Genomic DNA, 16,608 nt, shown 5'->3' with positions numbered 1-16,608 from the left:
GAGTTCCTTCTGCTCCATTTAAGTATCTCAGTCTAAATGCCATGAAAACTAGAGCCCAGGTTTCTTCCTTTTCAGATTCCTAAGGTGAAAGGTTTTTTTTTTTTTCATTGCAGCTACCAATGATACAGGCAAAGAACTGTTCAAACCAGCCCTCAAGTCTTCAGAGCTGCAACGACGGCCACCATGATCTTTTGTAAAGCTTTCCCCGTTGCTCCTGATACTTATTTTTGCTTTTGCCTAATACTCTCAAAGCATCTTGTAAACTGAAGTTCAAAGAAAAGCACAACTCCCTTCCCCAACCAGTACTCGAAAATCCACTTATTTGAATGTTCACAGATTAAAAAAAAAAACCATTAAAAAAAAAAAAAGTCAAGTTCAGTCTAGCTGACCATATTCACAAGAGTTAAAAACTTTACTGGTTTATAACCTCAAATTTTACTCTTGATTTGTTTTCCATGAGAAAATGCTATTTGAGCCAGTACCAAGAATAAGTATTAAACTGAGGATTGAACTGGGGCAAACATGTCGCTGTGAAAAAAGTCAATGTAAGCTCCTTCAAGGGAAATCTACTCCTCCTCCTCAAAATTAAAAGATGTCCACACTCATTATATCACCTCCCTAAAGGAGGAAACGCCCATTAATTTTCCCTTATGGAATCAATGTGGAGTGGAGATATGAAATGGGGAGATGTTTTAGAAAGCAGGACAAACCTACCTACCACTACCGAAATTAAAACGTATCCTCTGGGCCCACTCCACTGATTCCGGTCTGAGGACTAAAAGCAGCAGCAGGTTACAGACAGACTGAGTAAGATGAAAGTATGCTACGTATGTCTAGCTGGGGAAGGGGGGGAATCTGGAAAAAAATCCTGAAGAACTAGAGTGTAGTGTCAGTCAGCATAGCTGCCGATATCTACGTTGTAGAGGTCAACCTAGCAGAGCTAATACAAACAAGCACCTTCAAAGTTCACATCCCACTTCCTGAGCACTGCAAAATGCGACAGTGAATGCTATTGCCATTTCACCATAGGCACACTAGAAAAAAAGAGGAAGGTTAGTCAAGGGTGGTGCCAATGGCCAGTCAGTATCGGCTTACAGCCTGTAATACGTCCTAACATCACTGTCAAGCCTGACTATTGAGCACCTGTATCTAGTTGAGTCACCGCCACTGTCCTCCTATAGGCATGCATGATTTGAGGGGAAGACTAGAGTGTTTTAAATCATCAGTAAAAAGTGGAGAAAACAAGGCTGAGCGCGGTGGCTCACATTTGTAATCCCAGCACTTTGGGAGGCCGAGGCGGGTGGATCACAACATCAGCGGTTCGAGACCAGCCTGACCAACATGGTGAAACCCCGTCTCTTAAAAAAAAAAAAAAAAAAGACAAAAATGGAGAAAAGTTATTCAGAGCCTGTCTCACTTGGGGACACAGATCCTTCTGTCCAGTCTATTAGAAATATAGAATACATTTTTCAGTCTAATGAATTAATTTTAAAAGGGACTCTAAACAAGAAGCCCAATCAAATGCACACAAGTAACCTAGAAGACATGATTACCTCTAAAATATGTGCATATATCACAGATATGTTAGTGCAGATTCATATATTAAAGAGACTTACACAAACAATTGAGGCTGAAGTTTTAAACGTGCCCTCCCCCTCATTCTTCATGAAACATAGCCTGAGGAAAGCCCAAATGTTACTAGGAATGTAAGACTTAAAATTACAAATTCCTAAAAAATGGAAGTGCACGGTGGAAACACTGATAGGTCTTTTACCACATGGATACCTGAACAAACCCATTTAGGCAAATAATCTAACATCCTCACTACAAAGTTCACAACTGAATTTAACCATCACGAAAGAGAATAATCCAATTGCTATTTATGTTCAAGTTCTGTATTATTGGCCATGTACGGAAAACTCATTATTCATTATTTAACACACAGTGCAATAGTGAAATGACTCTGCCACTGGGTGTTTTTAAATAAAATCAGACAAAGCATGTTTCTAGTAAACCCCAAAGTAGGATACTGAAGAAGCAAATCTAGATTAAAAGGCAGGAAAAAAAGGCAGAAGTTAAACTTCACTAATTTTTCACTTAGCATACCAGGACCCTTTAAACCTTGCTCCCATAAGCGCCTGGTATCAGATGTGAAGGATCAAACCTATGGATCTATCTCCTGACTGCTTTTATCAGGCAGGTAAAAAGCCTGTCATCAACTGCACACAAGCCTGCTAAAATGCCTGCTTTCTCTAGTCGCTCCTGCTTCAAGCAGCATGAGCGGTGAAGCAGGGGCTGGACCAACCAAAAAGACAAGAGCCAACTGAATCATATGGGAGCAGCATTTAACACATTCCTAGTCAAGGACAGGATGGGAAGTAAGTGAAGAACAGGGCCAGCAAGATAGCGTCCTATAGCAGAGGCGGTCGGCACTGGGGGTAGGGTGTGCAGTGGTGCCCTACGAAGCAGCAGGATCACAGGGATGCATTCATATCACGTTTCTATGAAGAAATAGGAAGATCGGGATATGAAAAAGAAAACGTTCTGTCTCCAAATGAAAGGAGAGCAGGGTTCATGGGACCTGAAAGCACATTTATAGCATAAAAGAATGTTAATTCTATTTCATAAAGGAAAAAATCTCAACTCTTTATGACTGAGTTTTGCATTAACTGGAATTTTATTTGCTTAAAACCTAAACATTGTCAGTTTGAGAAGAAAGCCACTGTGACGTGTAGACTGATCTTGTCAATTAAATTCTAGGGTGGTTTTTTTTTTTGGATCCTTGGTAAAATTTTATCCAAAAAACAGGATACATATATATTTAGAGAAGGAAATATGAAATCAAGAGTGATTTCAGTTTTGGCAGCCCTGCTTTTTTTTTTTTTAAACTCCCTAAAGACTGTAGCAGGATAACAGGATCACTGGCTCCGAGTCTTTTTGAGATAACAAGTGATGAAATCAAAAAGAAAGCCCATACCCTCAAATAAGGTCAGATAATGCTATTGCCCACCCTCCCCACAAGGTAAAAAATGAGTACTTTTAGTAACAGTTCAGAATTCATATTTATCTCTTATCTGCCTCATTAGTGGAAGTTTAAAGTACATGATTTTTTAGACATTGATATTTGTGTCTACAGACAAATAAACTTGTATTAGATAACAATTGATTTTTTTAAAAGTCCAGGTAGCGAAAGGAGTAATCATTTTGAACTAAAATCTTGCTGTGTTTTTGATTACTATTCAACTTGCTATCATTTATCAAAGAGCAAATTTTCCATAATGTTCATCTCAAATCTTATTGCTTTACAACTGTGGTACACCTTTCATTAAAAATAAAAAGATGAAGCAGTCAATCCAGTGATTAATTTGACATGGCTTTCATTGGGAAAGGGGAGGGTTGGCAAAGAGACCAATAAACAAAAAGGTAACTTAAACACTTAAACATACAATGGTTTGCTTTTTAAAAAAAAAAAAAAAAAAAAAAAAGAGAGAGAAATGTTACTTTCAACAAATGGAAAAAAGCACTGAAAATCCATGAGTCAAGCCATAGCCAAAACCATGTTCTATCATAAGCACGTTCTTTTTTTCCCTCCTTTTTCTTTTTTTTTTCTTTTTTTTTTTTAATAAAATCTCTCCCCAGACCATCATCACTTTTAATCCTCCCCAGACGGGGCTTCATCTTCAGACCCTTCATCCCCAGATTTCTCAGGTGGGGGGCTTGTAGATGTTTTCTTTTCCGGCGGGCTTTCCGGTTCCTCGTCTTCTTCTTTGGGAGAAGGAGTCTTTTCCTTTGATGCCTTTGAAGCTGTGGGGCGACCCACTTTCCCTTTGCCTTTCACTGGACTTGGCGTCACTGAAAGTAGAAAAATAACGTGGGGAAGGGAAGAAAAAAATGTCTTTAATAAAAATCAGCTACAAAATAAAAGAATCTGTAAGAACAAAATCTATAAAGACATATGCAACTTACTAAAAACCAAGGTGGGCCCAAGGGTATGCATATATCCCTAGGTAAATTTATCTCAATTTCTAGACAAGTTACTGCAATATGCTGCAGTATTTCCCATCAGTCTTTACCAACACTCTAATACGATGTTAGCAGTAATAACCTGTAATGAAGGAACGCCATGCTACAGAATACGCACAACATCCTTCATTGTTTGTGAAGCAGTTGTTTATGATAAAAGTTGTTTATAAAAAGCTGGTAAAAAAGTGGGAAGGATAAGAATTAATCTGATTAGAAACTGAAGCCATCAAATACATCTGATAGTTCCATCATTCCTAACAGTAAGAAGTGATAAACTAAAGTTTAACAATGACTCGTTGTATGTAACAGAATAAAACCACCTACACAAAAAGCAAATCAATTTCTCCTAGCTCCAACTAGGAGAATATTTGGCAGAAACCATTAGGGCTCAGAAAAAAATTAACTCATGTCATCAAGCGTGGTTTTATTCCGATAGCACAGAGGATGGGGTAGAGATCAGAACATGGAACTTAAACGTATTACTCTAGATTTCTGCATTTTCACAATTAAGTCTTTTCTGGCTGCTGAGACTGTGATACCAGTGAGGAAAAAAGAGCAGTAATAGCTATGATGATTCAGTGTTTCTACCACTATGCCTGAAACAAATAGATCATTCTGAAATCTTGCTAAAATATGGCAATAATTGAAGAACATGCCTAGGCCCACCAAACTCTTAAACAGGCTAGTGTCTTTATTAATAAGAGATGCTTCCAGCTCCAGAATACAAGACCCTTTTAGATTTTTTGTATTCCTGCTAAACATCAGGCCAATGCCAAATCCTAATGAAGAATTTCTGTATCGAAAGTAATGGTTCTCAAAATTTTTAAAGCAGTACATTTAATTTCACCTCTGCAGAACTTACCTGTAGCCTTTAGCCTGGGTTTAGGCATTTTCTTTTCTTTTCTCTCAGGTTTGGACTTCTTAACCATTTTTTTGTTTTTCTTTTTTGAACTGCCATAGTCACTATCATCATCATCTTCCATCAGGAAATCTTCATCGCTGCCGGAATCTTCTGAGAAGAAAGAAGAATTTCAACATCTAACTTAATGTACACATTCTTCCAAGTGAACAAAAGAAGACAGTACTAAGAATGACTACAGGGTGGGATTTGGGAGTCAAACACCCTTGGATTCTATTTGGAGCTGTACTACCGATTTGACTGGAATCATCACCGGCTTCATTTGTCAAATGGATTTTGCATGCCATGAGAGAGCTACATGAGTGATGTGTTTGAAAAGCAGGTTGAAAACAGGAAGAGTAGGAGTTAACCTGAATAAAAACTGAAACCATCAAATAACTTTTGGTAGTTCCATCACTTCCATGTAGTACTGGTTGAGACTAGGGAAACTGACAGGGCCTTTTTGGTCCAATTATGAGTAAGTGAAACAAGAAAACCCAACGTGAAACAAAAATACACACAATTAACAAATCTGAATAAACTGTGAAACATCTAAATTTTGTGATTAACATTTTTTTTTCTGTGAAAAGAGGTCTGCAACCTCCTCCACCAGGCCAAAATACAAATCTCAATCACAACGCCTAATGTGATTATTACTTAAGCAAATGTTCATTCAATGTTTGAACACAAACATCATTAAATAGTGTGCAAAGATTACAAACGGTAGGCAATCATAAAAATCTCTGAACCTTTTAAAATATTAACAGGCACCAACACAGTCATCTCTTTTAACAGGGAGTATCCACCCAATCTAAGGGACTGGCTGTAACATTTAGTATCCTAGAAAATGCCAAAGTAACCAAGATCCGAAACTACAATCATGACCAAACAACCAAACTACACAAACCAACTTCACATACTCTCCTGGAACGGTGCCTCATCTTCCTCTTCTTGTTCTTCCTCACTGCCCACATCTTCCATGAGCATCTCCCTCTGTTTGGAAGCTGCTTTAGATGCTGCCTGCCGTTGCTGGCGCACATTTTTATGATCTTCTTTTTCATCTTCACTATCCTCTGCAATATCAGAATTATCATGATACAATGACTAAAGACTTTTATATTTGACTAGATGGTGCAAAAGATTAATAATTGACTGAAAATGTAAATAACAGGGCCAGGTGCGGTGGCTCACGCTGTATTCCCAGCACTTTGGGAAGCCAAGACAAGGCGGATCACAAGGTCAGGAGATCGAGACTATTCTGGCTAACATGGTGAAACTCTGTCTCTACTAAAAACGCAAAAAATTAGCTGAGTGTAGTGGTGTGTGCCTGTAGTCCTAGCTACTTGGGAGGCTGAGGCAGGAGAATGGCTTGAACTGGGCAGGCAGAGGTTGTAGTGAGCCGAGATTTTGCTACTGCACTCCAGCCTGGGCGACAAAGACTCTGTCTCAAAAAAAAAAAAAAAAAAAAAAAAAAGCCAATGGAGTGGCCAATATAGGATATAATATGCAGCTTTGTTTCATTGTAAAACGGCAAATTCTATCCTTCAACAGTTCTACAAAATGATGGAATCAACCTATGCCCATTAATGATAGACTGGATAAAGAAATTGTGGTACATATTCGCCATGGAGTACTATGCAGCCATAAAAAAGGAAAGGAGATTATGTCCTTTGCAGGGACATGGATGGAGCTGGAAGTCATTATCCTCAGCAAACTAACACAGGCACAAAAGGCCAAACACTGCACATTCTCACTTACAAGTGGGAGCTGAACAATGAAAACACTTGGACACAGGAAGGGGAACAACACACAATGGGACCTTTGGTAAGGGAGGGGGCAGGGTGGGGAGATGGAGAAGGACAACATTAGGAAAAATAGCTAATGCATGCTGGACTTAACACCTAGATGATGGGTGCAGCAAATTGCAGTGGCACACATTTACCTATGTAACAAAACTGTACATCCTGCACATGTGCCCTGGAACTTAAAATAAAAATTAAAAAAAAATTCTAGGAAATGTATAAAGGGGGACCTAAATTCACAAAGAATGAACCTGAACAAGACTATGTACCCACTATTACATATAAAGTAACACAGGTGTGTAATTTTAAGCAGTAGCCAAGCTGAATTAAAGTGTGAACACATGCTTCCTATACTTTAGTTACATCATTACTTTGCTCTAAAATTCTCAATTACATTCAAATCTATGTTCACTGTTTTTGAAAGCTAAAGTTAGAAAAATATCTTAACATGGTTTGAGAGGGAAAGAATGTCTCTCAATCTTTAATCTAAGACATAAAACATGTAAACCCTAAAATAATGTCAAACTGTTACCCTTTACAATGAATGGCTTGTGACCATTTCAATTTAGAGGGGATTGAGAAAAATCTTTAAAAATACATATTTAGGGCCGGGCATGGTGGCTCATGCCTGTAATTGCAGTATTTTGGAAGGACAAAGTGGGCAGATCACCTGAGGTCCGGAGTTTGAGACCAGCCTGACCAACATGGAGAAACCTCATCTTTATTAAAAATACAAAAATTAGCCAGGCATGGTGGCACATGCCTGTAATCTCAGCTACTCGGGAGGCTGAGGCAGGAGAATCGCTTGAACCTGGGAGGTGGCGGTTGCAGTGAGCCGAGATCACACCACTGCACTCCAGCCTGGGCAACAAGAGCAAAACTCCGTCTCAAAAAAAAAAAAAACCACCAAAAAACCATACTTAGATCAATTAGTGAAAGATGTTTGGACAAGCCTGTAAAAAACTTACTTTCACATATTCTTAAGAGTCTATTATTTAAAAAAAATTTTTTTGTTTTTTTAAGACAGAATTTCATACTGTTGCCCAGATTGGAGTGCAGTAGCACAATCTTGGCTCACAGCAGCCTCTGCCTCCCAGGTTCAAGCTATTCTCCTACCCCAGCCTTCTGAGTAGCTGGGACTACAGGCATGTGCTGCCATGCCTGGCTAATTTCTTGTTGTTTGTTTGGCTGTTTTTTTTGAGATTGAGTTTTGCTCTTGTTGCTCAGGCTGGAGTACAATGGTGGGATCTCGGCTCACTGCAACCTCTGCCTCCCAGGTTCAAGCGATTCTCCTGCCTCAGCCTCTTGAGTAGCTGGGATCACAGGCAACCACCACCATGCCTGGCTAATTTTCTGTATCTTCAGTAGAGAAAGGGTTTTGCCATAATGGCCAGTCTGGTCTCAAACTCCTGGCCTCAGGTGATCCACCTGCCTTGGCCTCCCAAAGTGCTGGGATTACAGGCATAAGCCAGCGCACTCAGCCTAATTTTTGTATTTTTGATAGAGATAGGGTTTTGCATGTTGGCCAGGATGGTTTTGAACCCTTGACCTCAAGTGATCCACCTGCCTTGGCCTCCCAAAGTGCTGAGATTACAGGTGTGAGCCACTGTGCCCAGTCTAAAAAAACAGATTTTTTTGGTTTTGTTTTTTGAGACGGAGTTTTGCTCTTGTTGCCCAGGCTGGAGTGCAATGGTGTGATCGCAGCTCACTGCAACCTCTGCGTCCCAGGTTCAAGTGATTCTCCTGCCTCAGCCTCCTGAGTAGCTGGGATTACAGGCATGTGCCATCATGCCCAGCTAATTTTCTATTTTCTTTTCGAGACAGAGTCTCTCTCTGTTGCCAGGCTGGAGTGCAGGGGCACAATCATGGCTTACTGCAACCTCTGCCTCCCAGGTTCAAGCAATTCTCCTGCCTCAGCCTCCTGAGTAGCTGGGACTACAGGCACATGCCACCATGACTGGCTAATTTTTTGTATTTTTAGTAGAGAAGGGGTTTCATCATGTTAGCCAGGATGGTCTTGAGCTCCTGACTGCGTGATCTGCCCGTCTCGGCCTCCCAAAGTGCTGGGATTGCAGGTGTAAGCCACCATGCCCTGCCAAAAAAATTTTTTTTAACACACAGTTTGTGAATAAATTTGGTTAAAGGGTAGGATGCCAGCCTACTACCTCTAGACTAAGCCATATTTGAATTAGTCTCTACCTACAGCCCTTTTCCTGAAGTTTTAAAATCTGTTATTCTGTTAAAGTGGTACTTCTGCTGAAAATACTCCTAGTCCTATGAACCTTACCAGGTCAGTATTCAAGTCATCTCTTTCACTTTCAAAAACCTCATCTAGAGACAAACAAAACAAAGCTGTCATGGCAGACCTAAAACTAAACCCACTTGGTAGACGCTTAGCTTAATACTAGTACAGAGTTATTTACCTAGAAATGCTCAATAAACTATTAAGTGTAAGAGATTCAAATTAGGATTAACAAGGCAAACGAGTGAAAGCATATACTGTATTATCACAGGATCACTAGATAGTGCAAAAGATTCATATAGTTTCTTTTCAACTTAGGTAGCCGGATAGTATACTTCAATAGGAGAGAAAGTAAGAACAGCTAGGCAGAGTGCATTCAGCAGAACTTTTTATCTCCCCTCTATATTAGTTAAACAGCAGTCTCATTTAAAGGGAGATCCAGGGAAACAGCAAGAAAATGTAGGTCAAAACTAACGTGGCTGGAAGTAATATGGATTAAAACTCTCAATTCTTAGAAGAATTAAATTTAAAAATAAATAACAACAAGTAGAATCATCAGACCGATCATTTCTTTTGGCCATGGAGACTCCTCATTAGTTCACATTAATTCTTTTAAGTTAACATTTTTACAAAAAAAGCTTCTCTATGGCCACTGTTTCAAAAGACTATGTCTCAGCTAAAAAGAGTGGGAATAAAACTTTCATTTGCTTTTCCACCTAGAGTCCACCACTCTCTTTTTTTATGTTCCTGTTTTACCAAGTGTTTTTTTTTTGAGATGGAGTTTTGCTCTTGTTGCCCAGGCTGGAGTATAATGACACAAACTCGGCTCACTGAAATCTTTAACTCCTGGGTTCAAGAGATTCTCCTGCCTCAGCCTCCCGAGTAGCTGGATTACAGGCATGTGCTACTACGCTCTGCTACTTTGGTATTTTTTTTTTTTTTTTAACGAGAGATGGGGTTTCTCCATGTTGGTCAGGCTGGTCTCAAACTCCCGACCTCAGGTGATCCACCCGCCTTAGCCTCCCAAAGTGCTGGATTACAGGCATGAGCCATGTGTCCAGCCCCCAAGTTTTATATTTACACATTATTCAATTTGGTTTGATGTCGTTTGCTTATGTAAATCATTTCCAATACTGACCACGCATAAGAATAATGTGGAGATACTTAAAGAAAGTCAAGCCCCAACATCCCACCTAGATCTATTTAATCCGAAATTTTGAGACAGGACCCGGAATATGCATTTTAAAAAAGATTCATAGATGACTATAATAAGCCACCAGGACTGAGAATAATTACAAGCTCTTTGAAGATGGAAACGTCTTTGTAATTCCAGATTTGCAACAGTGCCTGGCATAGAAAATCACTTATTAAAATGTCTAATAAAATAATATATAAATCGAATTATACCTCTTACATTTAAAATAGTTTACTACCTGCTGAGTGAGAATCATCCTTCTTGGTCTTCACATCTTTTTCTTCTGAGTCCTCACTATAAAAGGAGGCAAAAAAGCAAACGTTTTAAAGTCTTAGCTCAAAATCTAAATGAACATAGATCTCTTATTTCTGACTTGAGAAGAATTGAAAAATACCTCTTCTATATAAAATGTTCAAACAAATGCTAAGGAGTAAAACTGCTTCCATTATTTCCTTACATTACAAGGATGCTGGTAAGTAAGCACAATTTTATCTACTTGGCAAAACACTGCTTCCAAAGATCCAAAGACAAAAAAGAAGGTGTCTCACCACAGGCTGGAATTTTTTCACCTATGGATACAGCTTGGTTCACAATAATATTTAATAAGAAAAATATTCTCGAACAGAGGCAGAGTATAAAAATACTAAAAATAAATTATATAGTGTTAATGATGGCAAATAAAGATCACTAAATATGCATGCGAAAAACTGCTAAAGTATCTAAAATTATTAAAAGAAACTGCAGACTGGGCACAGTGGCTCACACCTGTAACCTGTAATCTCAGCACTTTGGGTGGCTGAGGTGGGCAGACTGCTTGAGGCCAGGAGTTTGAGACCAGCCTGGCCAACATGGTGACTCTATCTCTACTTCAAGAATACAAATATTAGCCAGGCATGGTGAAACATGCTTGTAATCCCAGCTACTCAGGAGGCTGAGGCAGGAGTACCACTTGAACCTGGGAGGCGGAGGTTGCAGTGAGCTGAGATCGCACCATTGCACTCCAGCCTGGCTGACAGAGTGAGACTCTGTCTCAAACAAAAGGAATTATAGTTCAGTTATGTTGTAATTTATAATATGCCTAAAAATTTACCTAAAACCAAATGGAAAATAAATTGATTTAATTATCCCCTATTAATATTTCCTCCCAATATTTCTTTGCATCAGAAACATCAACATATAGTCCTGCCTGGTACCATGGAGAAAATAAAAGTGAGCTCAAAATCACTCTGCAAAGCAACGTAAGATGTTAAGGAGGTTCAAAGTTCATATTATGTCCTCATAACTCTTAACTCTGGAATCTGGATACTAGTATCCCGTCTCTCTTTGTTAGTTTACATATTTTTAAAAATTGAGATGGGGTTTCACCATGTTGCCCAGGCTGGTGTCAAACTCCTGAGCTCAAGAGATCCACCTGTCCTGGCTTCTCAAAGTGTTGGGATTACAGGCATGAGCCACCATACCCAGCCCCCAGTAGTCTATCTCTTTGTCATTAGTTAGCTGTATGATCTTAAGCAAATCACTTGGTATTCTTTCTTCAGTACTAAAATTTTATGATTTCATGAAAAATTCTGAAGAACCAAAACCAAAAACTTGCACATAAAAACTGCATTCAAAGTTTTCCTTTCTCAAATAGCAGGTCTTATAAATCACTTTCGGTATTCCCCATAATCTAGACCACACTCACATCAGAAATTACTGAACTAATGGTATCTAACCAAAGAGAATGACCAAACATATTCTTTTACTAAGCAACCTGAGTCCAAGACACTTTATAATTCTGAAACCTGTGACTATTCTGTATAAATGTTTCTTATGCAAAATAAGCACCAAGTTCATAATTCTAACACGATGATGATTATATTATTTTTTCTAGTTCTTTTATTGAGTTTATAAACTATGTTAATCTTTGAGTACCACTACAGCAAAGTCAAGTGAAGGCTGAACTCTGAAAACAAAAAAATCAACAGAGCACTAGTCTGGGAATAAATACACAAGGCATACAGATAGCAAAAAAACCTGTATTTATTTCAATCCTTCCAACACTTGGAATAATAAAATCAAATGACTGCAACAAGAAAAACTGTAAGCTAGATGTTAATTATGGCAATGAGATATTATAACATGCCACAAAGCAGCTCTTTCCTAGGAGAAATATGATAATGAAAATAAATATAATAAAAAATAGTTTTGAGTTGGGCTGCCATACAAAACTGTTTGGCTGGGCACGGTGGCTCACACATTTTGGGAGGCTGAGGCGGGTGGATGAAGAGGCCAGGAGTTTGAGAGCAGCCTGGCCAACACAGTGAAACCCCGTCTCTACTAAAAATACAAAAATAAGCCGGGTGTGGTGGCATGCGCCTATAGTCCCAGCGACTTGGGGGCTGAGGCGGGAGAACTGCTTGAACCCTGGAGGTGGAGGCTGCAACGAGCTGAGTGCCACTGCACTCAAGCCTGGGTGACAGGGTGAGACTCCATCTCAAAACAAAACAAAAACAAATCAAAACTGTTTTAGGCCAGGCATGGTGGCTCGCACCTGTAATCCCTGCACTTTGGGACACTGAGATGGGAGGATCACTTGAGCCCAGGAGTTTGAGACCAGACTGGGCAACGTGGCGTGCACCCATCTCTATTAAAAACAAACAACAACTAGGTTAGACATATACCAGCACATGGCCATAGCAGAAACTCTTGAAGACTTGTTTCCCAACAGTATAATTCTGTATTATTTTTCTTCAAAAGCACATTCTGAAAATGCAGAAAAAGCACAAGAGGTTGTCAACTTTGGAGTCCAACAGACATGGTTTAAAAACCTGTCTGTCCATTTGCTGGATAATTTTTGTTACATCACAGAACCCCTCTAAGTTAATATTATGCATCCAAATAGAGAAGTTGTAAGAATTAAATGACAGTTTATGAAAAGCACATAATAGAAATTGTCACATAATAATCATAAACAGTAGCCATCATCATTACTCTCATCACCATTATTACCAAGAACGTCTTAAAGTTGTGCTACACTGAGTGTGACAACATGTATACTTTTAACAACAGGGCAGAAATTACAATATTCTGGTCTTCCCTCCATTCCCCCAGACAGGGTCTTGGCTCTGTCAACTAGGCTGTAGTGCAATGGTGTAATCACAGCTCACTGCAGTATTGAATTCCTGGGCTCAAAGGATCCTCCTGCCATGGGCTCCTGAGTAGCTGGGACTACAGGCACGTGTCACCATTCTCAGCCAATTTTTAAATTTTTGTGTAGAGACGTGGTCTCCCTATGTTGCCCAGGCTGGTCTCAAACTCCTGCTCAAGCAATCGTCCTACCTAGGCCTCCCAAAGTCCTGGATTACAAGCATGAGCCATGGTGTCCATCTAATATCCTGGTCTTATAAGACAAAATTACAGTTAAAAATCATAACTCATTTGTAAAAACTAAGGGAAAAGAAACTTGCAAAATGGTTAAATTATTTAAACAAGGGAGACTTGATGATGAGACAGCAAAATGCGACAGGCTACACGACTTGACAGTCTGCAAGCTTTAGTTATACTTGTGCCAGTGATCTGTGACTGAATGGGATGTATCACTTATTCTTTGTTATCACTACAATGAAAGTATCAATATTAACCTTAGATAACTAACGAATTACATCCTCAAGCACAGCCTGAGATAATATGAAATATGCAAAATATTAAGGGAAGAGTAAGTACTTTTCAAAAGTATATGAGATTTCAATTATTTAGAGATCAGAGACTGCTCTCATCTCAGAGTGGTGACAATGTAAGTAGGAACAGAAAAACAATGCCTCTTACCTATCTTCCTGTGAATTCTTTCCAGATCGCCTCTTATTTTTAGCTTCTCGGGGAGATGATCGAATTTTCTTAGTGGGAGGGCCCGAATCTCTTCCATAATCTTCATCTAAACAGTGTTTTTCAAATTTAATTAACTATGATTTTTACATGTTAAAATCACCACTATATTTACTGACATAATTATCTCTCATGCTGTTTAAATGGTGAGAGGAGCAGGATTTCCCAAATAGTTTCTTTCATTTTTAAAATAACTACAATTATTTCCCACCCAGTCCTATCACATTAATTTCATTTTTCCATATTACCCTCTAGTCCTCATGTATATATATGTATTTTTCATCTATCTATAGCTAACCTTCTATCATTTTATACCCTCCCCTTTTGATTTCAACATCTTCACACTTAGTTGAAAACAATCAGATTATGATTATATTACAAACATTTTAGGAAGTAAACACAATTACTATTACTAAGCAAATTACTTTTAAAGTATTAAATATAACACACTCTTGCCTTTGAAGAAAGTATCTCCAATTTCAAAAGCCCTATAAAACTAACGAAAATGACTCTATTTTAAAAGGAAATTATTTCCAAAGCTGTTTACTGCACCATTTATGTGTACACACACACACACACACACACACACACACACACACACACGATGTTCTTAAATGGTGGGTTAGAAACATTATAAATTCCATTATGGGATAGTATATGACCATTGATAGGAATTTTTCAAATATCTTTTAATAGCATAAGAAAAATACTCAAAACAGAAATAGTAATAGTACATTCCATATTAACGAATGATTCTAAGGAACTGTTAAATACAAACATTTGAAACAATTCCTGACATGTAGCAAGCATTTTATAAATATTAGTGCTACATATTACTTTTTTTACTCTTCTTTATTATACCTTTCAGTATTTTTTAAGTCTTCTCAAAGGGCAGATATTGTCTTTATAAAGAAAAGTTAGATTACAAAGAAAGAAAGAAGAAAAAACAGTAAACGTATCTGGAAAGTAATGAGATTAAGGAGACAACTCTAAAAAAATCTCTTATGGTTAAGAATTAGCTACAACACTCATTCTATGACGGATCAGTTCACAAATCAAAATTGTTTCACAAAACAGACTGTCACCTTAGTTGCATTATTATGTAAAAACATATCACAAAGCACAAGTTTTATTGTATTAACAGGAGATTTTTTTTTGCCCCCAAAGTGCTGAGATCACAGGTGTCAGCCACTGCACCTGCCCTGTAGTAGACTGTTTTTCTGGGCTCAAGTGATTCTCCTGCCTCAGCCTCCCGAGCAGCTGGGATTACAGGCGCATACCACCACGCCTGGCTAATTTTTGTATTTTTAGTAGAGATGGGTTTCACCATGTTGCCCAGGCTGGTCTGGAACTCCTGACCTCAAGTGGTCTGCCCTCCTCAGCCTCCCAAAGTGCTTAGATTATAGGCGTAAGCCACTACGCCCAGCCGAAGGTATTTTAAGTAATGAACTACATCAGAATTACTGGACATTTAAACTTTGGACTCCAAAACCAGGTAAGAAAAAAATTGTTTAATGTTTATTATCAATGAAGGAAAAGTTAAAATCCATGTAAGTTCAACTTTTGCTTTGGTTGATGTAGATCATGACACAGTTTCGGTAAATACTCTGAAAATAAAAAAGTAAAACTTATTCCAAAAGCATGATAAAGTAACCTCCACGGGTCAGTCCAACTTAAAATTTGTTGACACCACAAAACTTACCTGCATCATCAGATTCCTGAAACTGTGAGTAATCAACAACCTTCCTATTTCTGTAGAAAGAAGAGACTCTAATTAAAATCATAAAACTGTAAGATTTTTGAAGACATCAGAACACATTTCTCTTTTATAAATAGAACTAAACTAGCTCTTTGAAAATTAATTAATTAATTAATTTTTTGAGCCAGGGTCTCACTCTGTTGCCTAGGCTGAAAAGCAGTGACACAATCATGGCTCACTACAGTCTTGACCTACTGGGCCCAAGTAATCCTCCTGCCTCAGCCTCCCAAGTAGCTGGAACTACAGACGCATGCTGGCTATTTATTTTAATTTTTTGTAGAAACAGTGTCTCCCTATGTTGCTCAGGCTGGTCTCAAACTCCTGAGCTCAGGCCATCATCCTGCCTCAGGTTCCCAAAGTGCTGGATTACAGGCATGAGCTACTGTACCCAGCCGAAAATTATTATTATTATTTTTTTTTTGAGACGGAGTTTCGCTCTTGTTACCCAGGCTGGAGTGCAATGGTGCGATCTCGGCTCACCGCAACCTCCGCCTCCTGGGGTCAGGCAATTCTCCTGCCTCCTGAGTAGCTGGGATTACAGGCACGTGCCACCATGCCCAGCTAATTTTTTGCACTTTTAGTAGAGACGGGGTTTCACCATGTTGACCAGGATGGTCTCGATCTCTCGACCTCGTGATCCACCCGCCTCGGCCTCCCAAAGTGCTGGGATTACAGGCTTGAGCCACCGCGCCCGGCCCGAAAATTATTTTTTAAGGGCCCCCACTTAAGTCAACGTACTTCATATTCGTTACAAGAAAGCATAGCTTAAACCATAAGTCTGTCAAACTATAATTCTCCTACTGCTCATCTCAGTGATAATTCAAA

The 16,608-nt window shown here is 38.9% G+C and overlaps 1 protein-coding gene across 2 annotated transcripts in view; it reads right to left on the bottom strand.

Annotated features, from left to right (window-relative positions):
- Positions 1–2,654: 2,654 nt before the first annotated feature.
- The window catches only part of NUCKS1 (nuclear casein kinase and cyclin dependent kinase substrate 1), a 28,988-nt gene continuing 15,034 nt past the window's right edge, over positions 2,655–16,608 (bottom strand). The window contains exons 2-7 of one of the 2 annotated variants that reach the window (XM_039467178.2): positions 15,727–15,776; positions 13,968–14,073; positions 10,399–10,454; positions 5,842–5,994; positions 4,886–5,035; positions 2,655–3,852 (exon numbers count right to left, since the gene is read on the bottom strand). In XM_039467178.2, the coding sequence (XP_039323112.1) occupies positions 3,653–3,852; positions 4,886–5,035; positions 5,842–5,994; positions 10,399–10,454; positions 13,968–14,073; positions 15,727–15,776 (715 nt within the window). In that variant the 3' untranslated portion in view covers positions 2,655–3,652. The remainder of the gene's footprint in view (positions 3,853–4,885; positions 5,036–5,841; positions 5,995–10,398; positions 10,455–13,967; positions 14,074–15,726; positions 15,777–16,608) is intronic. The other variant, XM_039467179.2, reaches the window with a different exon arrangement.

The sequence above is a fragment of the Saimiri boliviensis genome, chromosome 14 (assembly GCF_048565385.1).
Source record: "Saimiri boliviensis isolate mSaiBol1 chromosome 14, mSaiBol1.pri, whole genome shotgun sequence".
Taxonomy (NCBI): Eukaryota; Metazoa; Chordata; class Mammalia; order Primates; family Cebidae; genus Saimiri; species Saimiri boliviensis.
Note: the sequence above shows the minus strand (reverse complement) of the source record. Positions and strands in the feature narration are given on the sequence as shown.